General features: G+C 41.5%; 1 protein-coding gene across 2 annotated transcripts in view; it reads right to left on the bottom strand.

The window, feature by feature from the left end:
- Nucleotides 1–8,332: 8,332 nt before the first annotated feature.
- Nucleotides 8,333–25,169, bottom strand: part of ripk4 (receptor-interacting serine-threonine kinase 4) — a 62,857-nt gene continuing 46,020 nt past the window's right edge. For both annotated transcript variants that reach the window (XM_062048428.1, XM_062048429.1), the window contains 6 exons: nucleotides 24,484–24,632; nucleotides 23,575–23,624; nucleotides 21,479–21,637; nucleotides 20,994–21,103; nucleotides 12,755–12,980; nucleotides 8,333–9,962 (listed from right to left, as the gene is read on the bottom strand). In XM_062048428.1, the coding sequence (XP_061904412.1) occupies nucleotides 8,770–9,962; nucleotides 12,755–12,980; nucleotides 20,994–21,103; nucleotides 21,479–21,637; nucleotides 23,575–23,624; nucleotides 24,484–24,632 (1,887 nt within the window). In that variant the 3' untranslated portion in view covers nucleotides 8,333–8,769. The remainder of the gene's footprint in view (nucleotides 9,963–12,754; nucleotides 12,981–20,993; nucleotides 21,104–21,478; nucleotides 21,638–23,574; nucleotides 23,625–24,483; nucleotides 24,633–25,169) is intronic.

The raw sequence follows: 25,169 nt of genomic DNA, 5'->3' as shown, positions 1-25,169 counted from the left end.
TATGATCTAGCAGCCGCATTTTGTACCATCTGTAATCTTTTAATGCTAGACATAGGGAGGCCCGAAAATAAAACGTTACAGTAATCGAGACGAGATGTAACGAACGCATGAATAATGATCTCAGCGTCGCTAGTGGACAAAATGGAACGAATTTTAGCGATATTACGGAGATGAAAGAAGGCCGTTTTAGTAACACTCTTAATGTGTGACTCAAACGAGAGAGTTGGGTCGAAGATAATACCCAGATTCTTTACCGAGTCGCCTTGTTTAATTGTTTGGTTGTCAAATGTTAAGGTGGTATTATTAAATAGATGTCGGTGTTGAGCAGGACCGATAATCAGCATTTCCGTTTTCTTAGCGTTGAGTTGCAAAAAGTTAGCGGACATCCATTGTTTAATTTCATTAAGACACGCCTCCAGCTGACTACAATCCGGCGTGTTGGTCAGCTTTAGGGGCATGTAGAGTTGAGTGTCATCAGCATAACAGTGAAAGCTAACACCGTATTTGCGTATAATGTCACCTAGCGGCAGCATGTAAATACTAAAGAGTGCAGGGCCAAGAACCGAACCCTGGGGAACTCCGCACGTTACCTTAACATAGTCCGAGGTCACATTGTTATTGGGAGACACACTGCATCCTGTCAGTAAGATAAGAGTTAAACCAAGACAAGGCTAAGTCTGACATTCCAATACGCGTTTTGATACGCTCTAATAAAATATTATGATCAACAGTATCGAAAGCGGCGCTAAGATCAAGAAGCAGCAACATAGATGAAGCATCAGAATCCATCGTTAGCAATAGATCATTAGTCATTTTTGCGAGGGCTGTCTCCGTAGAGTGATTTGCCCTGAAACCGGATTGAAAAGGTTCACAGAGATTGTTAGACGCTAAGTGTTCATTTAGCTGCTGTGCGACAATTTTTTCGAGAATTTTCGAGATAAACGGTAGATGGGACACCGGCCGGTAGTTCACCATGAGGTCAGGATCGAGGTTAGGTCTTTTGAGTAGAGGATGAATAACCGCTTTTTTGAATGCTAGAGGAACAGTACCAGAGGAAAGTGATAAGTTTATAATATTTAACACTGATGGACCTAATAAAACAAAAAGCTCCTTGATAAGTTTCCCAGGAATTGGGTCAAGTAAACATGTTGTTTGTTTTGTCCCATTTACACATTTTAACAATTCCTCCAATGTTATTTCATCAAAGAGAGAGAAACTATTTTGGAGGGCAATGTCCGTCGTATATACAGTCGTATCTGTGTTAATAGAACCCAGTTGTAGCTGAGATGCATTGTCTTTAATCTCTTTTCTAATGACTTCAATTTTCTTATTAAAGAAATTCATAAAGTCATCTGCTGAGTGGGTGGAGCTACTGGGAGGAGTCCCTTGTTGGGTTAGCGATGCTACTGTACTAAACAAAAATTTAGGATCATTTTTGTTGAGGTGGATGAGATTTGAGTAATATTTAGCTTTAGCTGAGGTAAGCATGCGTTTATAAGTTATTAAACTATCACTCCATGCTTGATGGAAAACCTCAAGTTTAGTCGCACGCCATTTGCGTTCCAGCTTTCTACATGATAATTTCTGGGCTTTAGTTTCTTCTGTAAACCATGGGGTGCGCCTTTTAGGGGCCCTTTTTAGCTTTAGCGGTGCTACACTATCAATGGTGTCGCGCAGGGCATCGTTAAAGCTGTTAGTGAGGTTATCAATAGAGCCCACATAATTTGGGAATGGTGCCATTACTGAAGGCAGTAGGTCAGTAAGAGTCGTCGTTGTGGCAGTATTAATGTTGCGGCTGCTATAGTAGTTATTATTATTATTATTAGTTTGTTGACAATGAGTCAGAACTTCGAATTTTATAAGGTAATGATCGGACATTACTTTAGTGTACGGGAGTATCGTAACTTTAGAGGTGGTGACACCCCTGACAAGCACTAGATCTATCGTATTACCGTTGCGATGCGTGGGTTCATTTATTATTTGTGTAAGACCACAGCTATCAATTATAGTCTGGAGCGCCACGCATGGAGGGTCCGATGGGGTATTCATATGGATGTTAAAGTCTCCCATTATGATTATATTGTCGGCGTGCGTCACTAGATCAGCAACGAACTCTGAAAATTCATTGATAAAGTCCGAATAGGGCCCTGGGGGGCGGTAGATGACAGCCAGGTGCAGAGGCAGCGGTGTGACAAACCTCACAGTAAGCACCTCAAACGAGTTATATTTATTATTTAGGTCCGAGGTAAGGCTAAAGTTTTTGTTGTATATTAGTGCAACACCCCCACCCCTTTTAATGGGGCGGGCAATATGTGTTCCCGTATAGCCAGGAGGAGACGCCTCACCCAGCGCAAAAAAATCGTCTGGTTTGAGCCAGGTCTCGGCTAGACCAACGACATCAAGATTGTTGTCTCTAATGACTTCATTAACTAATAACGTTTTGGAAGACAATGACCTTATGTTTAAAAAGCCCATATTATAGGTAGTGGGCTGTTTTGAGGAGTTTTTGTTGAAAGTATCCGTAGTAGCAATATTAATAATGTTACGTTTATTATGCATAGTGCACTTTAAATAATTTCGACCATATCTAGGAATTGATATGACAGGAATTTTTAGATTGTTTGCCACCTCAGTAAAATGCATGTCCACCTCTGACGCAGAAAAAACATTATGTGAGTTGTATATTATTCTAGAAGAATTGCTATGTGTGCAGGGATTATCCAGCCTGGCGCTGGCTAGTTCTATCTTAACACACTCCTTATTAGCGCTTCTTTGTGGATTAGCATTTAGCTTTTTCGTTAGCCCCGCTAACAACAACGCATTTAGCTTTGTTGTTAGCCCCGCCCGACACCCCCGCTTCTGCTTCCGAGCGCACCGCTTACGTCTCTTTCGTTGATGGGTCTCCGCTGGTAGTCGACGCCGCTGCTTCAAAGGCCACTGCTGGATGTAGCTCGCGAAGAATTCCCAAGCTAGCGAGTAGGTCCACCGTACACGCATCTTTCAGCCCAAAGTGGCCCGATCTCTCCACATCCAGAATCGTAAGTCGGTCGTAAGTGATCACGGAGTGAACACGCTGTGAGCCAGCCATGAAATTGACTGAATTGAGGGGTATTTTTGCCAAATCGGTCTACACTTCCAGTAGCGCTCGCAAGAAGCCGCTGCTCTGAAGTGCAGCCATCTTATTTACTTATTATTACTTATACTTGCCAACCTTGAGACCTCCAATATCGGGGGGGTGGGGGGGGTGGGGGGGGTGGGGGGGGGGGGTGGGGGGGTGGGGGGGGGGGGGGCGTGTTTGGGGCGTGGTTAGAGGAGAGTATATTTACAGCTAGAATTCACCAAATCAAGTATTTCATATATATATATATATATATATATATATATATATATATATATATATATATATATATATATATATATATAATATATGTATATACAGTATATGTATGAAATACTTGACTTTCAGTGAATTCTAGCTATATTTTATTTTTTATTTTATTATACATATAAATAAAAGACATACTTGAATTTCTGTGTTCTGCAGGCTATCCAGTAGGTGGCAGTATTGTCCTGTTTAAGAGTGTCACAACATTGCTGTTTACGGCAGACAAACTGCTTTACGGTAGACTAAACGTGACTGCTGTTGTTGTGTGTTGTTACCCGCGCTGGGAGGACGTTAATGAAACTGCCTAACAATAAACCCACATAAGAAACCAAGAACTCTCTCTCCTTGTTGTGCACTCTACTCTCTAAAAGCCGTAGATGTTATGACGTCATTGGGCAGGCAAGCTGCTGGGAAAGCGGACGTGAGAACGGCTGTCCCCACTCAGGTCCGCATTGAGCTGGAGGGGGCGTGGCCTCCAGCTCCGGCTGAATACCGGGAGTTTGTCGGGAGAAAATCTCTGCCGGGAGGTTGTCGGGAGAGGCACTGAATACCGGGATTCTCCCGCTAAAAAACGGGGGGGGTTGGCAAGTATGCCCTATGTCTAGCATTAAAAGATTACAGATGGTACAAAATGCGGCTGCTAGACTTTTGACAAGAACAAGAAAGTTTGATCATATTACGCCTATACTGGCTCACCTGCACTGGCTTCCTGTGCACTTAAGATGTGACTTTAAGGTTTTACTACTTACGTATAAAATACTACACGGTCAAGCTCCTGCCTATCTTGCCGATTGTATTGTACCATATGTCCCGGCAAGAAATCTGCGTTCAAAGAACTCCGGCTTATTAGTGATTCCCAGAGCCCAAAAAAAGTCTGCGGGCTATAGAGCGTTTTCTATTCGGGCTCCAATACTCTGGAATGCCCTCCCGGTAACAGTTAGAGATGCTACCTCAGTAGAAGCATTTAAGTCCCATCTTAAAACTAATTTGCATACTCTAGCCTTTAAATAGACCCCCCTTTTAGACTAGTTGATCTGCCGTTGCTCTTTTCGGCTCTGCCACCCTTATAGGTTATTAGGTGACTACGGATCAGCCTCCACTCCTTTTTGCATCAGTTGGTGACGTCTCTGCGCTGCTGACTTGTCTCAATGCAAGATGATCCCTGCTGGTTTCCCAGTGGACTGGATTTAGACACGAAGTTGGGACCCTGCTTATGCATCAGTCGGTGACGTCTCTGCGCCCCGACGTCGACGGGATGGGACGGGACGGCGTGGCGAAGTTGGTAGAGTGGCCGTGCCAGCAATCGGAGGGTTGCTGGTTACTGGGGTTCAATCCCCACCTTCTACCATCCTAGTCATGTCCGTTGTGTCCTTGGGCAAGACACTTCACCCTTGCTCCTGATGGGTGCTGGTAGCGCCTTGCATGGCAGCTCCCTCCAACAGTGTGTGAATGTGTGTGTGAATGGGTGAATGTGGAAATACTGTCAAAGCGCTTTGAGTACCTTGAAGGTAGAAAAGCGCTATACAAGTATAACCCATTTATCATTTATCATTTACATGCAAGATGACCCCCAGCTGGCCCCACCATGGACTGGACTCACATTATTAACTAGATCCACTCGGCATCCATTGCACTGGTCACCGAGGGGTGGGGTCCCAACATCTGCGATCCCTTCCAAGGTTTCTCGTTGTTCCCATTGGGATGAGTTTTTTCTTGCCCTGATGTGGGATCTGAGCCGAGGATGTTGTTGTGGCTTGTGCAGCCCTTTGAGACATTGGTGATTATTAAGGGCTATATAAGTCAACTTTGATTGATTGATTATGTGTTTGGGCCATCCCATGCTTACTAAGGATGACTGAAGCTTTCTTCCACTTCCACTTTCAACCATTTCGATGTATTCAGTTTTGTTGTATATACAGTTCCAAAAACTTGTGAGCAAAAAGATCTTGCAAGTGCAAAAAATGTTGGTGCTGGAGTGTCACAGGACCCTCCTGGGGGCTAAGCTCCCCTCCTGTTCTTCAAACCTCGTGACGCCCCTGGTTCAAACTCAAAGTGTTTACAAAGGACAACAAAGAACCTTATATTCAAAAAAGAAAACATCTTATTCTTCAAGATGAATAAAGACGTCAATTACTTTTCGGTTTTGTTTGATCTGCTTTTTTACTGTCATGTTACAAACACAGCTTGGAAACAAGTGATTCATTTACACAATTCAATGTGAGTATCTAATTTCACAACATATATCTGCGGCTTATAGTCCGGTGCAGCTAATATAGGAAAAATTATGTTTTTTCTTCTATATTAGTGGGTGCGGCTTTTATACCAGTGGGGCATAGAGTCAGGAAAAGACGGTATTATAAATATTAATAAATGTATTACAAAATATTTCAGTTTCTCTATATCATTCTGTTTTGATATGCAAATAAATACCTAGCAAGTTTTTAACGGTGTTAAAGTTAAGTTAAAGTACCAATGATTGCCACACACACACTAGGTGTGGCGAAATTATTCTCTGCATTTGACCCATCACCCTTGATCACCCCCTGGGAGGTGAGGGGAGCAGTGAGCAGCAGCGGTGGCCGCGCCCGTGAATCATTGTTGGTGATTTAACCCCCAATTCCAACCCTTGATGCTGAGTGCCAAGCAGGGAGGTAATGGGTCCCATTTTTATAGTCTTTGGTATGACTCGGCTGGGGTTTGAACTCACAACCAACCGATCTCAGGGCGGACACTCTATCCACTTGCACACTCTCTTTATTTTACTAAGAAAACCTGCATTTTTAGTTAAATCAAATTATGTAGTAAGATTAAAGCAAATGGCTTGAAAAAAGGTTGAACATTCAGAGCGTTATGGAGTGAATAAACATGTCTTAGCCCTGCTCAAGATAAGCGGAAGACAATGGATGGATGGATGCATTAGAAATAAGCAAGTTATGATTAATTTTCATTATACAACACATCGTATTACATTAAATGGGAAAGTGGCCCCCACTAAGATGGCTGCTACAGTATGTTGACGCATCTACTTAGATTTGTCAGCAAGACAGTGAAGAAATATCAGTGGGAATGTACAAACCCTGTTTCCATATGAGTTGGGAAATTGTGTTAGATGTAAATATAAATGGAATACAATGATTTGCAAATCATTTTCAACCCATATTCAGTTGAATATGCTACAAAGACAACATATTTGATGTTCAAACTGATAAACATTTTTTTTTTGTGCAAATAATCATTAACTTTAGAATTTGATGCCAGCAACACGTGACAAAGAAGTTGGGAAAGGTGGCAATAAATACTGATAAAGTTGAGGAATGCTCATCAAACACTTATTTGGAACATCCCACAGGTGAACAGGCAAATTGGGAACAGGTGGGTGCCATGATTGGGTATAAAAGTAGATTCCATGAAATGCTCAGTCATTCACAAACAAGGATGGGGCGAGGGTCACCACTTTGTCAACAAATGCGTGAGCAAATTGTTGAACAGTTTAAGAAAAACCTTTTTCAATCAGCTATTGCAAGGAATTTAGGGATTTCACCATCTACGGTCCGTAATATCATCAAAGAGTTCAGAGAATCTGGAGAAATCACTGCACGTAAGCAGCTAAGCCCGTGACCTTCGATCCCTCAGGCTGTACTGCATCAACAAGCAACATCAGTGTGTAAAGAATATCACCACATGGGCTCAGGAACACCTCAGAAACCCACTATCAGTAACTACAGTTGGTCGCTACATCTGTAAGTGCAAGTTAAAACTCTTATGCAAGGCGAAAACCGTTTATCAACAACACCCAGAAACACTACGCTGGGCCTGAGGTAATCTAAGATGGACTGATACAAAGTGGAAAAGTGTTCTGTGGTCTGACGAGTCCACATTTCAAATTGTTTTTGGAAACTGTGGACGTTGTGTCCTCCGGACCAAAGAGGAAAAGAACCATCCGGATTGTTATAGGCGCAAAGTTGAAAAGCCAGCATCTGTGATGGTATGTGGGTGTATTAGTGCCCAAGACATGGGTAACTTACACATCTGTGAAGGCGCCATTAATGCTGAAAGGTACATACAGGTTTTGGAGCAACATATGTTGCCATCCAAGCAACGTTACCATGGACGCCCCTGCTTATTTCAGCAAGACAATGCCAAGCCACGTGTTACATCAACGTGGCTTCATAGTAAAAGAGTGCGGGTACTAGACTGGCCTGCCTGTAGTCCAGACCTGTCTCCCATTGAAAATGTGTGGCGCATTATGAAGCCTAATATACCACAACGGAGACCCCCGGACTGTTGAACAACTTAAGCTGTACATCAAGCAAGAATGGGAAAGAATTCCACCTAAGAAGCTTAAAAAATGTGTCTCCTCAGTTCCCAAACGTTTACTGAGTGTTGTTAAAAGGAAAGGCCATGTAACACAGTGGTGAACATGCCCTTTCCCAACAACTTTGGCACGTGTTGCAGCCATGAAATTCTAAGTTAATTATTATTTGCAAAAAAAAATAAAGTTTGAACATCAAATATCTTGTCTGTGTAGTGCATTCAATTGAATATGGGTTGAAAAGGATTTGCAAATCATTGTATTCCGTTTATATTTATATCTAACACAATTTCCCAACTCATATGGAAACGGGGTTTGTACTATGTCAATTATACTGCTAAGTTACACAGCAAAAAGTACTAATAACAGATCCTCTTTAAAAATGTATATGGAAAAAAATAATTGTTTTTGTACAGCATTTACCTTCTTTTCAGTACCAGTCACATGCTAACTGTGCTGTTCCCCAGTGCTACAAACAGTAAAATGTTTTTTGAGGCAAGTTTCCTGCATGTTGATGTTTTTGTAAATTTAATAAAAAACATTTCAAAACAATTGTTTAAATGACCTCAGAGACAGTCTTCCAGGTAGGCACCAAATCCCTTAAATAAATGAAGTCCTCAGATGAAGTAAAAGTTTTTTAATGGCTTCCTGGTGCAGCTGATATTAAACAAACAGAACATTTTCATCCTTCCATTCATCCGTTTTTATACCGCTTGTCCCTCTTGGGGTTGCGGGGGGTGCTGGAGCCTATCCCAGCTGCACTCGGGCAGAAGGCGGGGTACACCCTGGACAAGTCAGACAGACACAACATTTACACTCACACACTAAGGCCGGTTTAGTGTTAGTATGTACTACAAAATATCTACAATAACAAAATAGTTGTACTAAAATGGACTCACTGTGCACAAATTGTCCATCTTCCTGATCATAATCACACAAAAATATGCTCATGCAGTAAAAAAAAAAGGTACAAAATGGTAACTTTTGACATGAATGTGTATTTACAGTGTACATATTTACATAACATGAAAAATGCTAACAGTTATGTTAGCTTGTAGCGTCTTTCCTCCTGTTAGCACAAGGCAGGCCCAAACTGTGAAGCGTTCAGCTGCGGCTCGTCTTTGTGCTCCGTCAGTTTGAGGATGACGACTCTCCTCTGGAGCGGCTTGGCTTCTTCTGCCAGCTGCTCGGACTCGGGCGACCACAAGCTCTCGCTAGCAGAGTCCTGCAGCAGGTGTTCCGCAGGCCATGTGGCGAGCTGGTCCGGCAGGGCGCCCTCGTGTGGGACGTGAGGGAGCAGCTTTTTCACCACTTCCGGGTGTCCGCACTCCGCCGCCAAATGGGAGGCGGTGCGCCGGATCAGGTCCAGTTTGTGAGGGTCCGCCCCTTCTTCTATCAGCATCTTGACGGTGGTCTGGTGCCCCCGCTGGGAGGCCAGGTGCAGAGGAGTGAACCCTCGCTTGTTCTCGCCGTGGATCTCCGCGCCGTGTTTGAGGAGGAGGCGCGACGTGCTCGTGTGACCCGTCTCGGCCGCCACATGGAGGGGCGTGTCCAAGTCGCAGGAGGTCACGTGCACGTCCGCTCTGAGCTCGATGAGGAGCCGGGCGACTCGGTACTGCCCCCTGCGGGAGGCCAAGTGCAGCGGCGTGCGTCCGTCCGTCGTCTGGGCGTTGACGTCAGCGCCGGCCTGCTTGATGAGCAGCTTGGTGATGCCCAGGTGACCCTGCCAGGCGGCCGAGTGCAGCGCCGTCCAGTCGTCCTTTCCTTTGACGCGGACGTCGGCGCTGCGGCTCAGCAGCACTCGGACCACGTTCTCGTGGCCGTGCTGGCACGCCACGTGAGCGGCCGTGCGCCCTTGGCCGTCGGTCTCGTTGATGGCGGCGCCGCGGTCCAGCAGCAGGCGCGTCACCGCCTCATCTCCGTTGTGGGCGGCCCAGTGCAAGGCGGTGTACTGGTCCTCGTCCTTGGCGTTGACGTTGGTGCTGCGGCGGCTCAGCAGGAGTTCCGCCAGAGGCTTCAGGTGCTTCTCAGTGGCGAGGTGGAGGGGGGTGGAGCCACGGCCGTTGGCCAGGTTTGGGTCGGCGTTGTTCAGCAGGAGGAACTTGACGGCTTCCTCGCTGTCGGAGGCGACGGCGTGATGGAGGAGGCTCACTCCTCCCTCCAGCAGGAGATCGGCGTCCTGCGGCTGAAGGATCTTCATCAGCTTGGCGATGTCTTTGCTCCTGATTGCGTCACACAACTTCCTCTTGTGCACCTCAGCAGAATCTATGGCCGAGAAGAAGCAAACAGTGAAGCCATCAAAGCGTCTCGGGTAGAGACCGATAAATGCTTTAAAATGTAATATCAGAATTTATCGGTATCTCTTTCAACCTCCCGATTTTCCCGGGAGACCCCCGAATTTCAGTGCCCCTCCCGAAAATCTCGCAGGGCAACCATTCTCCCGATTTCCACCCGGACAACATTATTGGGGGCGTGCCTTAAAGGCGCTGCCTTTAGCGTCCTCTACAACCTGTCATCACGTCCGCTTTTCCTCCATACAAACAGCGTGCCGGCTTAGTCACATAACATATGCGGCATTTACACACACACAAATGAATGCAAGTCATACTTGGTCAACAGCCATACAGGTCACACTGAGGGTGGCCGTATAAACAACTTTAACACTGTTACAAATATGCGCCACACTGTGAACCCACACCAAACAAGAATGACAAACACATTTCGGGAGAACATCCGCACCGTAACACAACATAAACACAACAGAACAAATACCCAGAACCCCTTGCAGCACTACCTCTTCCGGAACGCTATAATACACGCCCCCCGCTACCACCAAACCCCTACCCCCCCAAAACCCCGCCCTCCCCCATCTCCCGAATTCGTAGGTCTCAAGGTTGTCAAGTATGCTCTAGTACAGTGGTCCGCAACCTTTTTGTAGCTGCTTGAAAATTGTGGGGGGGTTATGGTATTTTTTATTATTATTATTATTATTTTTTTATGTCATAAAGAAATACAATCATGTGTGCTTCCGGACTGTATCCCTGCAGACTGTATTGATCTATATTGATATATAACCTATATATTGTGTTTTTTATGTTGATTTAATTAAAATTAAAAAACACTTTTTTTTATTTTTTTTTATTTCTAGTGCGGCCCGGTACCAATCGGTCTACGGCCCGGTGGTTGGGGACCACTGCTCTACTATACTCTGGACTGAAGCTGTGTGCCTTCATTGTTTTTGTAGCTGTTGTTTTGAGGCATGTTTAAAAAATAAATAAAAATAATGCACTTTGTGAAAGTCAAAGTATAGTATTTCCCATAGTTGTAGTGGGTATCAGGATTATCTCAGGGAGAGCATGTCCCAAATTCCAAGCTGCTGTTTTGAGGCATGTTAAAAAAAATAATGCACTTTGTGACTTCAATAATAAATATGGCAGTGCCATGTTGGCACTTTTTTCCATAACTGGAGTTGAAGTTGTTCTCTTATTTTGGAAAACCTTGTTTTTGATTGATTGATTGAAACTTGTATTAGTAGATTGCACAGTACAGTACATATTCCGTACAATTGACCACAAAATGGTAACACCCGAATTAATTTTTCAACTTGTTTAAAGGCCTACTGAAACCCACTACTACCGACCACACAGTCTGATAGTTTATATATCAATGATGAAATCTTAACATTGCAGCACATGCCAATACGGCCGGGTTAACTTATAAAGTGCAATTTTTAATTTCCCGCTAAATAGTCTGCTGAAAACGTCTCGGTATGATGACGTTTGCGCGTGACGTCACGGATTGTAGCGGACATTTTGGGACAGCATTGTGGCCAGCTATTAAGTCGTCTGTTTTCATCGCAAAATTCCACAGTATTCTGGACATCTGTGTTGGTGAATCTTTTGCAATTTGTTTAATGAACAATGAAGACAGCAAAGAAGAAAGCTGTATGTGGGAAGCGGTGTATTAGTGGCTGGCTGCAGCAACACAAACACGTAGCCGGTGTTTCATTGTTTACATTCCTGAAATATGACAGTCAAGCTTTACCATTGGCCTGTGGAGAACTAGGACAACAGAGACTCTTACCAGGAGGACTTTGAGTTGGATACGCGCTATCGTGAGTACGCAGCTGCGGCTTCCAAACATTTGATCGCTTGCTCGTACGTGCGTGCCGCTATGTGCATGTCACATACGTAACTTTGGGGAAATATATGTGCTGTATGAACTTTGCGGAGGTGAACGGTACTTTGGGCTGTGGGATTGAGTGTGTTGTGCGGGTGTTTGATTTGTATTGGCGGGTTATATGGACGGGAGGGGGGAGATGTTTGTTATGCGGGATTAATTTGTGGCATATTAAATATAAGCCTGGTTGTGTTGAGCCTAATAGAGTATATATATGTCTTGTGTTTATTTACTGTTTTAGTCATTCCCAGCTGGATATCAGGTCCCACCCGCCTCTCACAGCATCTTCCCTATCTGAATTGCTTCCACTGCCCTCTAATCCTTCACTCTCACTTTCCTCATCCACAAATCTTTCATCCTCGCTCAAATTAATGGGGTAATCGTCGCTTACTCGGTCCGAATCGCTCTTGCTGCTTGTGGCCATGATTGTAAACAATGTGCAGAAGTGAGGAGCTCCACAACCTGTGACGTCACGCTACTTCCGGTATAGGCAAGGCTTTTTTATCAGCGACCAAAAGTTGCAAACTTTATCATCGATGTTCTCTACTACATCCTTTTAGCAAAAATATGGCAATATCGCGAAATGATCAAGTATGACACATAGAATGGACCTGCTATCCCCGTTTAAATATAAAAATCTCATTTCAGTAGGCCTATAAGTCGGGGTCCACGTTAATCAATTCATGGTAAAGTTACATTGTTTAATGCATCCAGCGGGGCATCACAACAAAATTAGGCATAATGATGTGTTAATTCCACAACTGTATATATCGGTATCGGTTGATATCGGTAATTAAGAGTTGGACAATATCGGGATATCGGATATCGGCAAAAAAGCCATTATCGGACATCTCTAGTCACGGGTGTTTGATTCTTACCAATCGTGTTTTCCTTCTCCAACGAGAGCGTGATGGAGTCCTGTGAGGAAAACGCCGAGTCAGCGGACGACATGCCCGACAGTCTTTTCTCCTTGCTGTCGTCCTTCAGGCGGTCAAAGCTCCTGGAGATCCCAGAGTCCACCTGAGTCAGCAGCTCCGACAGACTGTAGTCTTTCTCCGGCAACATGGCCGACTTTGGACGCACCGATTGTTTAGCGTTTGGAATCTGAGGAGCAAAAAAGAACCAAAATGCATTTCATGAAAAACTTCTCATTCAAGAAATTTGGTGTCAAACGTTGACTGTTGCCATGGTGATGGACTCCTGACCTAACTTTTCTCCAGGAAACTGAATCAATCCCAACTGGAATATCGAAGTCGTTTTAGAGGACGATCCACCTCTCATCCAGACAGGCTTCGTCACTTTATACTGAAAGACCAGATAGGACAATCGGACTAAGCTGTCCTGTCTAGTCTTTGAACGTGAACTACCAAAATTGGAGTATCATAACCCGAGCTGTCCTGTCTACTACTCAGTGGCCTAGTGGTTAGAGTGTCCGCCCTGAGATCGGTAGGTTGTGAGTTCAAACCCCGGCCGAGTCATACCAAAGACTATAAAAATGGGAGCCATTGCCTCCCTGCTTGGCACACAGCATCAAAGGTTGGAATTAGGGGTTACATCAACAAAAATGATTTCCGGGCACGGCCACCGCTGCTGCTCACTGCTCCCCTCACCTCCCAGGGGGTGGAACAAGGGGATGGGTCAAATGCAGAGGACAAATTTCACCACACCTAGTGTGTGTGAGTGTGTGTGTGTGTGAGACTATCATTGGTACTTTAACTTTAACTTGAACTAGTCTTTGACAGCGAACTATCAAATACTAGTTTGAAATATCTGACTAGTCATAAGCCAAACTGTCTGATCTGGTCTTTTGAGTGGGATCTTTGGACAATAACCAGAGCTGTCCTAACTGACTACATTGGACAATCTGAGTATAATTTTCCTATATCGTTTTAGAGCTTAAAATATAAAGGACAAGATAGGACAATCTGACTAAGCTGTCCCATCTAGTCTTTGAACGCGACCTACCAAAATTGGACTATCATAACCCGAGCTGTCCTATCTAGTCTTTGAGCGCGAACTGTCAAAGACTAGATTGAAATATCTGACTAGTCATAAGCCAAACTGTCCTATCAGGTATTTGAGTGTGAACTTTGGACAATAACCAAAGCTGTCCTAATTGGTGGACTACATAGGACAATCTGAGTATAATTTCCCTGTATAGTCTTTGAGCATGACAGACATATCAAAGACAAGATAGGACAATCTGACTACTAATGCACTATTTAGTCTTTAACCATAAAAAAACAAGATAAGACAATTTGATTACAGCTGTAAAATCTAGTCTTTGAATGTGATCTGTTCTATCTCGTCTTTTAGCAAATGGGACAATTTGGGTAGAATTTTCATATGTAGTCTTGACTAGATAGGACAATCCGACTAGTCTACACCCACCTCTCCGATCTTGTCTTGGAACTTGAACTATCAGACTAGATATGGTAGTTTGACTAGAGTCATAACCTGAGCTGTCCTATCTAGTCTTTAAGTGTAAACTATTGGACCAGATTGGATAATTGTCATAGTCTTTTCTCCATCTAGTCTTTGGCTGTGAACTATCAAATACTACATAGGACTATCTTAGTAGAGCTGTACTATCTAGTCTTTGAGTTTGAACTTTGGACAATCTGACTAGTCACACACCGAGTTGACCTATCTAGTCTTGGAGCGTGAACTATCAGACTACGTATCACAGTCTGAGTATAGTCATAACCAAAGTTGTTCTATCTAGTCTTTGACCATAAACGATCAAAGACAAGATTGGCCAATCTGATTAGTCATAACCTGAGCCTGTCCTATCTAGACTTTAAGAATATACTAATAATAATCTGTCTAGTCATAACCCAAGCTATCTAGTATTTGAGTGTGAACTATCGGACAAGATGGGACAATCTGAGTAGACTTTTTCTATCTAGTCTTGGAGTGCAAACAATCAGACAAGATATGACAGTCTGACTTTAGTCATAAACAGAGCTGTGCTATTTAGTCTTTGAGCATAAACTATCAACGAGTAGAGGGAAAAATCTGACTAGTCAAACCCAAGCAGTCCTATCTAGTCTTTGGGTGTGAACTATTGGCTTAGATGGAACAATCTAAGTAGAATTTTCCTTTGTAGTCTTTGAGCGTGAACTATCAAAGACAAGGCAGGACAAATATAACTAGAATTTCACTATCTAGTCTTTAACCATAAACTATCATAGACCAGGTTGGCCAATCTGACTAGTCATTACCTGAGTCGTCCTATCCAGTCTTTGAGCATGAACTATTGAAAAATCTGACCAGTCATACCAAACCTGTCCTATCTGTACTTTGAGTGTAAACTATTGGACTACGTAGGACAATCTGAGTAGACTTTTCCTATCTAGTCTTTGGCCGTGAACTATCGAAGACTAGATCGGACAATCTGACCTGTCATAACTGAAGCTGTCCAATCAAATCTTGGAGCTTGAATTATTGAACTACATATGACAGTCTGACTATAGTCATAACCAGAGCTTTGCTATTTAGTCTTTGAGCATGAACTATCAAAAGACTTAGGTGAAAAATACATTCAAGTTATAACTCAAGCTGTTTTATCTAGTCTTTGAGTGCGAACCATTGGACTAGATAAAACAATCTGGGTAGATTATTCCTAATTAGTCTTTGGGTATGAACTATCATATGGCAATCTGAGTAGAGCTGTACTATCTAGTCTTTGAATGTGAACTATCAAAGGCTAGATTGGACAATTTGATGAATCATAACCCGAGCCGTCCCATCTAGTCACTGATAGTTCAGATGAAATGTGAAAGCTGAACCCTCCTGACCTGACCAGAGAGATTCCACTTTGCTGGGCACTTCTGCCAGGTGATTGAATTGATCACAACTGGACTGTTCATGCTCAAAGACTAGATGTTATAGTCTTAGGAAAATGTCATGACTACAATGGTCCTATCTAGTCTTTAAGCATGAACTGAAGAAGCATGCTTGGATGGAAGTTTTTTTTAAAGATGTTCTTTTACATTCATAAAAAGCAGATGATCATAATCCAGTAAAGGTTAAAAAATAGCAGGAATCAACAGTTTCCTTGTATGAACAGAGGAACAAGATTTGTTTCCAGGTTCAAGTTTCAGTTTCCATACAAAATGCTGAATATGTTGTTGGAATATTCCTGAATATGATCAATATGAAGAATAGTATATTTATTATGCAAGTATATTTACTTCTCCAGGGCATTGTTGTGTATTTCTTGACACAACATTAACAGTGTGCATTTCACACAGGTTGAACAATCCCATCAGACAACATTCTTCTCTGGCGAGGCCTTTGTTGTTGTCAACAAATATTTACTCAGAACAATAACACAGTCTGAGGACTTTTAAGAAGTTTGGGGCCGCAGGTTTCCAGCTGTGTGAGACTATTGCTGGGTTGCATACGATGTCATGGTATAATGCACATGGAGGGCAAACAATTCGAGTTTGAGCTGAAAATGCTGTTCCCAGTGTTCAAATCAAGAGATAGGAAGTTTTTAGAGTCCAGAAGGAAGTGGTTCATAAAGGGAAAAAAGTCAAGGAATTTACGAAAGTGGCTCTGAAAACATGTCGCTTTCATCCTGTGCAGTACATTCGGACCATGCTTGTCTGCAGCGATAACTTAGTCAAAGGTTTGTGTGAACATTTGATGTGTTTGAAAAACTTTATGTGATGCAATTGGGTTCATTCTTTGCTATATTAGTCATATTTGAGAGCAGAACTGAGCGGACACTAAGGACAAGAGATCGCATTAGATTGTGTTCTTTTGTGGTTTTTATGCCTAAAAATAACTACAAAGACCTCTGATTGTGGAAATAAACTAACGTCATGTGAAGTCCTAGTAATAAATATTGTGATTGTTGATCCAATCTACTGTATTTTTGTTATCGATTTTAATAGCAGAAACTATAAATCTTAATTATTGTTGTTGTTGTGCAGTAAAGCCAAGTGATTTATTCGACACAGATGACCACATTATAGCGTTTTTGGTGCTATATGTTAGCATTAAGAAAATGTCCTTAATAGTATTAATAAACTAGATCAGGGGTCGGCAACCCAAAATGTTGAAAGAGCCAAATTGGTCAAAAAATACAAAAACTAATCTGTCTGGAGCCGTAAAAAATTAAAAGCCATATTACATACAGATAGTGTGTCATGAGATATAAATTGAATTAAAGGCCTACTGAAACCCACTACTACCGACCACGCAGTCTGATAGTTTATATATCAATGATGAAATCTTAACATTATAACACATGCCAATACGGCCGGGTTAACTTATAAAGTGACATTTTAAATTTGCCGCTAAACTTCCGGTTCGAAACGCCTCTGAGGATGACGTATGCGCGTGACGTAGCCCGACGAACACGGGTATGCCTTCCACATTGAAGCCGGTACGAAAAAGCTCTGTTTTCATTTCATAATTCCACAGTATTCTGGACATCTGTGTTCGTGAATCTGTTTCAATCATGTTCATTGCATTATGGAGAAGGAAGCCAAGCAAGCAAAGAAGAAAGTTGTCGGTGCGAAATGGACGTATTTTTCGAACGTAGTCAGCCACAACAGTACACAGCCGGCGCTTCTTTGTTTACATTCCCGAAAGATGCAGTCAAGATGGAAGAACTCGGATAACAGAGACTCTAACCAGGAGGACTTTTGATTTGGATACACAGACGCCTGTAGAGAACTGGGACAACACAGACTCTTACCAGGATTACTTTGATTTGGATGACAAAGACGCAGACGTGCTACTGTGAGTATGCAGCTTTGGCTTTTTTTTGCGTATGTACGTAACTTTTTTAAAATATATAAGCTTTATGAACCTTGGGTTAGGTGAACGGTCTTTTGGGCTGAGTGATTGTGTGTGTTGATCATGTGTTTGAATTGTATTGGCGTGTTCTATGGAGCTAGGAGCTAGCAGAGGAGCTAGGAGCTAGCATAACACGTACCGTACCGTAAGTGCGCGTCACGTACGTAACTTTTTAAAAATATATAAGCTTTATGAACCTTGGGTTAGGTGAACGGTCTTTTGGGCTGAGTGATTGTGTGTGTTGATCGGGTGTTTGAATTGTATTGGCGTGTTCTATGGAGCTAGGAGCTAGCAGAGGAGCTAGGAGCTAGCATAACAAACACGCAGGTGTTATTATGCAGGATTAATTTGTGGCATATTAAATATAAGCCTGGTTGTGTTGTGGCTAATAGAGTATATATATGTCTTGTGTTTATTTACTGTTGTAGTCATTCCCAGCTGAATATCAGGTACCGTGAGTATGCAGCCTTGGCTGCTAAACATTCGATAACTTGACCGTATGTGCGCGTCACGTACGTAACTTTTTAAAAATATATAAGCTTTATGAACCTTGGGTTAGGTAAACGGTCTTTTGGGCTGAGTGATTGTGTGTGTTGATCAGGTGTTTGAATTGTATTGGCGTGTTCTATGGAGCTAGGAGCTAGCAGAGGAGCTAGGAGCTAGCATAACAAACACGCAGGTGTTTTTATGCAGGATTAATTTGTGGCATATTAAATATAAGCCTGGTTGTGTTGTGGCTAATAGAGTATATATATGTCTTGTGTTTATTTACTGTTGTAGTCATTCCCAGCTGAATATCAGGTCACCCCCGGCTCTCACAGCATCTTCCCTATCTGAATAGCTTCAACTCCCCACTAGTCCTTCACTTGCACTTTACTCATCCACAAATCTTTCATCCTCGCTCAAATTAATGGGGAAATTGTCGCTTTCTCGGTCCGAATCTCTCTCACTTCATGCGGCCATCATTGTAAACAATAGGGAACTTTGCGTATATGTTCAACTGACTACGTCACGCTACTTCCGGTAGGTGCAAGCCTTTTTTTTATCAGATACCAAAAGTTGCAATCTTTATCGTCGTTGTTCTATACTAAATCCTTTCAGCAAAAATATGGCAATATCGCGAAATGATCAAGTATGACACATAGAATAGATCTGCTATCCCCGTTTAAATAAAAAAAATTCATTTCAGTAGGCCTTTAAGATGACTTAAAGGAAACTAAATTACCTCAAATATACCTACAAATGAGGCATAATGATGCAATATGTACATATAGCTAGCCTAAATAACATGTTAGCATCGATTAGCTTGCAGTCATGCAGTGACCAAATATGTCTGATTAGCACTCCACACAAGTCAATAACATCAACAAAACTCACATTTGTGCATTCATGCACAACGTTAAAAGTTTGGTGGACAAAATGAGACAGAAAAACAAGTGGCATAAAACACGTCCTAGAAAGTCGGAGAAAGTTCTACATGTAAACAAACTACGGTGCGTTCAAGGACCGCCAAAATTAGTAGGACAAAACGGCGCACGCCAAATACTCGAATCAATGAAGCATGTTTAATATAAACAGTGTGCTTTATAACAATTAGGGAGGTTTGTGTCATGTTTGTCCTCCTACAGACACCATATTAAAACAATAAATATTTTATTTTCCCCTCATCTTATTCCATTTTTCATACATTTCTGGAGAAGCTCCAGAGAGCCACTAGGGCGGCGCTAAAGAGCCTACAGCCGCGGGTTGCCGACCCCTGAACCAGATGAATAACTCCCTCGTAGGCTCAACAGCACACTGGATCTTGATATTGGTAAATATTTTTGGAAACCAAAAATTGCTAAACAACAGGGAAATCTAGCTAAACAATAAAACAAAATATTAACTTTCAGAAAATCAACTGCAAAAATTAAATATATCTTTTTTCTCATTAGCATGATGATGTCAACAATAGACGCTTGTTATGTCAATCAAATACGGTACTTAGCGATGCACAAATAAGTCCAACGTTGTCTTTCATAGATTATTGCTTAATTTGTGGACGCCTCAAATGTAAAGCCGTGATGTGCCTCCAATCTATTCTACTTTAAATCCTTGTGAGTGTCGAAGGAAGTGCGGTTGAGCACTAACTTGAACAGTCGACTTCGGTGATGATGAAGGGTTTAAATCATTAGAAAATATAATTTTATGATCAATGAATTTGCATTAGAGTCAGCCGTGTCCTAATATGACACAAGTATTAGGGATGTCCCGATACAACTTTTTCACTTTTGATACGGTACCAATATTGGAGCCTTGAGCAGAGGCCAATACCGATACTGATCGAATACGAAATCAGCAGGAATCAAACATCTATTATTTTGTAGTTTGGAATGTTAGAAAATGGTTGATCAAGTAAAAAATTAGTCAAACAGAGAACAACGGTAGGTATGAAAAACACAGTGTGTATTTCACACAGGTTAAATGGTTGATCAAGTAAAATTTGTCAAACAGAGAACAACGGTAGGTATGAAAAACACTAACCTATTTATTATTAACCATCTGCAATGGATTTATGCTGTCTTTAAGTTGAGTGGTATTTTTTAGGGGCCACTCTGTGGTCACAATAATTCACAAATATCATGACACAGTAAGTTGAATGATGCGGACACGTTTGTTACTGGATACTTTCAAATACGCTTCTGCCTTGGAGACTTGTGTAGGTAACATGCATCTATAACTATTCGATCCTCGTTTATATTGACAAATGTGCTGTTTTAGACTGCAATATTGTTCAATTAGGGACATTTATGACGTATGTATGTGTGCTTAGCTGTTGTGTAGCTGCTAGCTCCTCGTAGCCAATAGCCTTCCATGTTTACCTTTTGTAAATGACTTCACTAAAATACAAGAAAAGACCAACCGTGTGTGCTTATTGGAGGACATTTAGATGCAGTAAATGTAAGTAAACATGCTGCAGTACTGCTTGTATCGGAACTTATACCACACAGTTTGCATGTAAGCGAATATGCTGTAATTTGTTTTTCTTTTGGCTAATATCAGACAGATATCAGATATCAATATCAGATCGGGACACGCCTAACAAATTTCACAACTGATGAATCCAATCCCTGCTCTGTATTAAATATAAAAAGTGAATTGGGGCAAAAAAAGGAAAAACAACGCTAACTTATAAGGCAATGACCCACCTGCCCATAAAACATAGTTTAATCCATAATTTGTTTTTCTATACCGATTATTTTTGCATGCAGGTGTGTACTTTTTTTTAAAATCAAGGTGACACGCAAAGTCTAGAGTTCGTACCTGTCCGAAAGACAGCACGTCAGAAGAAGTAAGATCTGAGGCCGATGAGGTTGGAGTCTTGGACTCTACTTGAGGTTTAGAGCACAGGTCTTCAGCTTCGGATGCGATGTCTGAAAGAGGGGATAGGATTAAGAATAATATATTATTGACGGTATCTGTTGGAATTTGAGGACGTAGGTATGTAGTCATACATTTTGTGCATTTGTCAGCATTTGCATTTTTTTAAAAAAAACAGATTTCTCAGGAAAAAGAGGAAACAATTGGGATTTTCACCACAAATCAGTAATAACAAAAATACAAGTTCTTTAAAGACACAGGCTCGAATGATATGATATTAATATCATTATTTTGCAAACTACATTACATCATTTTAGCTAAGCTGTTAAAAAACTACATTACAGTCTGCATTGTGAAGCATTTCACAATTTTAAAATACTCATTTAAAAAAAAAATTTGTTTATGTAAAAGTGAGACACAAAACATACCCTGGAAGCTGGGTCTGGCCTCTGGCTTAGTTGCCCAGCAGCGCTGCATGAGACCTAGGAAGCCCGCACAGGCGGTAGGGCGATTACGCGGCACCACCCCGAGATCTGGACGCACCCCTTTCACCACCTTCACCATGATTTGCAAGATGTTATTCTCTCCTAAGAGAAGACAAAACAAAACATATTGGTCACACTTCACAGGTTAGTTGCTTTCTGATGGTGCCTCGGTTTTTGTACCGATTTGTTTGTATCGATTTTCATAGGTCGGAACTTTATGCGTAACAAACTAGTCCATTTGTCTGCGTATTATTCCATTAAAAGGCTAGCATGAAACTTTAGCATGCTAATGTTAATATGGAAACAGTTAGCATACTTGCAAGATGGCGGCATGTATCACAATCCATTATTTTTAGGTTGAAACTAATAAAATCTGCTAAAATACTAGCATAAAATGTTAACATGCTAACATAGCAGAAGTTAGCATCATTCTAAAATTGTGCCAAGTATTAAAATCCATGATTTTTAAATTTGCAAAAATGCTAGCATAAAATATTAGCATGCAAGGAAAAGTTAGCATACTTTAAGATGCCGCAAATGATCAGCTGCCATGATTTGTAGGTTTACACATACAACATCTGCTAAACTGCTAGTATAAAGCGTTACCATGCTAGAACGTGATCAGATAGAAGGAAATACCAAAAATTACAATAATTCATCATGCGGCCAAAAACAGTTGCGGGTAAGAGCACTTTGAAGGTGAGAAACAACATTGAATTAAAAAATGAACTTGTTAAGTATAAAGGTGGTGTCTGTGTGGTCATCGCCATTTAACAAAGGTTTTCAATAAAGCTAAAAAAGTGATGTTAAATGTTCATTTATACAATTGATTCATCTTTTATATGTATTTCACATTGTTTTTTGCATGTACATTGATTGATTGATTGAGAAGTTTATTGACATCTTAAAGAATTGAATCCATGTAATGCTTTAAAAAGGCAACTGGATGGCACAAAAAGCCAAAAGGCTTGTTTCCATTGTGGGCCATTAAATATTCAATCTAGAATGATTCTCTATAAAATATGTTTTGTGTTCATATTTGTGGGTGTCTGTAGCAGATTAATTGGATTTACATTATTTTTCATGGGAAAAAATTGCTCTAAGTGATGGAGCTAGACCAGGGGTCGGGAACCTTTTTGGCTGAGAGAACCATGAAAGCCAAATATTTTTAAATGTATTTCCATGAGAGCCATATAATATTGTTTAACACCGAATACAACTAAATGCGTGCATTTTTAAGTAAGACCAACATTTTTAGAGTATAATAAGTCTCTTATTCTTTTTAATTCCATTGTTATTCAGAAGCTAACCAATAATAAATAAAATACTTCTTACCATTAATATGACTTCTTGAACGGGTGCGGTAGAAAACGGATGGATGGATTAAAATGCATGAGAATGTGTTATATTTTGAACGTTATTTTTAACACTGTGATTATCAGCGGAATTATTCATTATTTATTATGTTAAGCAATGTCAGCAAATATTTATCTGAGCCAGATGCAGTCATCAAAAGAGCCACATCTGGCTCGAGAGCCATAGGTTCCCTATCCCTGAGCTAGACCAACTAAGCAAGAAAATAAGTAGGCCAATGTTCAGGTCTACATAAAAATGGCAAACTGGCTATCTTCTCGAAAACCACCTGCTTAAAGTGTGCTTCAGTTGCTACCTGAGAAGCCTGGGAACCAGAAAATAGAAATGATCTGTGTGACAAGCCCACTTGTCTGTGCTGGAATCTGGTAAGCAAACACACAACCTGACGTAACCTCATGCACTGACTAGAAGTCATTCAACAACAGCATGTTGCACAAGCAAAGCACATTAGTGCCACATTCATATTTGCCAAAATATAACAAGAAAAAAATTAATATGGCAATAAAGTTGTAATAATACAATACAAAATGAAATTACACAGAACAATGTATAGTATTAAAAACAGACACATTCTTATCTTATAATGAATTTCAACATTTGAACAAGAAAGACCAAAACAATACATTTGGCAAAAGGTATAGATTAAAAAAGTACATTTTTCTTACCTTGGTAGGGTTTCTTTTGGGTTAGGATTCCCCAGATGACAATGGAAAAACTGCAATAAAATACACATTGAAATTTCAAGGCACACAATCAAAAGTCACATCACATTTATCAGTTCAATCTTTGGGGATGTTTGCGCTCTCTCCAGCAGGATGGACGAGCTGGCGGCGCTGAAGCGGAAGAATGAAGAGAGCGGCATCGTGTGTTTGGTCTCTTTGGACAGATTCACGCTCATCCGTGGGGCCCGGACTTTGGCTGAGAGCTAGTGGGCAGCCCAGGACGGAGTCAGCTCTCTTAGTCACTTTAATGGGTCTGCTCCTGTCTCTGGCCCTGCTGCCCCCACCCCAGCAGATGGCAAGCATATGTGCACAATATGTATTATGTATTACTCATTTTGTTTTATTTTTGTTGCTGTATGTAAAAATGGCTCCGCTAAAGTGGCAGCTGGTTGCTGTAACATTGTGTTTTTGAATGTTTCCCTCTTGTTTTCATGTGTTTTTTACCTTTTGGTTCAAACCCGTTTTGGAACTGCACAGCGAAGTGTGGCACTTTTGTGACTTTTGAGCTACTTTTAATACTTTTTATGGCCTTTTTGAATTTGTACTGCAACCACATAATGCATGTTGGGATGAATTAAGTCCATCTTATCCTATGATATCCTATCTGATCCTATCTAGCCGCTATAAGGTGATTCTTCTGAAATTAATTTAAGAAACCTATAGAAGGGATAGAGCCAGTCATTAAAGTGAACAAAAAAACAGAGATCTCATTTGTGACCTCAAAAAAAGGCTAAACCACTGATAAATAAACACGGTCTGTCTTCCTATTTTTTTGTCCCCCAAACACCACACTATGACAGATTGTGAAATCAGGGGCACCTTTAAAAAGGTCAAACAAACAACTACTCTAACCTGTATACATCATGTTTGGTGTCCGACACTCGGTCCTTCTCAATGATGCTCTCAGGCGGCAGGTAAGCGATGGTCCCGCAGAAGCCGTCTCTACTGATGTCATCGGCCCGTGATAGGCCATTCCAGCGCGCCAGACCAAAATCTGATATCTGAGACACAACGAGAGAGACAATAAAAACCTCAAACAGAAAGTCCTGAGTCTGAGCATCTTTGAGACTGGTGACTAACGAGTGTGGCAGGGAGGATCTGGTCCGTGTCCCAGCATGCAGCAGAGGCCCTGCAGAGCACACCCACACAGTCCCATGCAGCTTGTAAAGGAACTAACATACAAGACTCTTGTAGAGACAAGCCTGGCTGAAGTGTTTACATGCTGCTATTACACTTTAATGGAAGCTTCCCACCCACTGCATTCATGTCTGTGAGCTGCTGCTGGGACTAAAAGAAGTCTGCTTGAAGCAAAGTCATTTTAAACAGAAATAATACTGCTGGGATTAAACCTTATATCAGTACTTCTTGCACATTTTAATGGGCATTACAGCAAGGTCAAAGTGCTGGTTAAGACAATGATAAGTTTCCTTACTCATGTACAGGTATATCTTTATATTTCATCGTTACCTTCTTTAATATGGTGCTTCCTTTAATCTAATCTAGGTTTCATAATTACAAATGTTGTGTTGACTGGAAAC

The sequence above is a fragment of the Entelurus aequoreus genome, linkage group LG05 (assembly GCF_033978785.1).
Source record: "Entelurus aequoreus isolate RoL-2023_Sb linkage group LG05, RoL_Eaeq_v1.1, whole genome shotgun sequence".
NCBI lineage: Eukaryota > Metazoa > Chordata > Actinopteri > Syngnathiformes > Syngnathidae > Entelurus > Entelurus aequoreus.
This window is presented reverse-complemented; position numbering and strand designations above follow the sequence as displayed.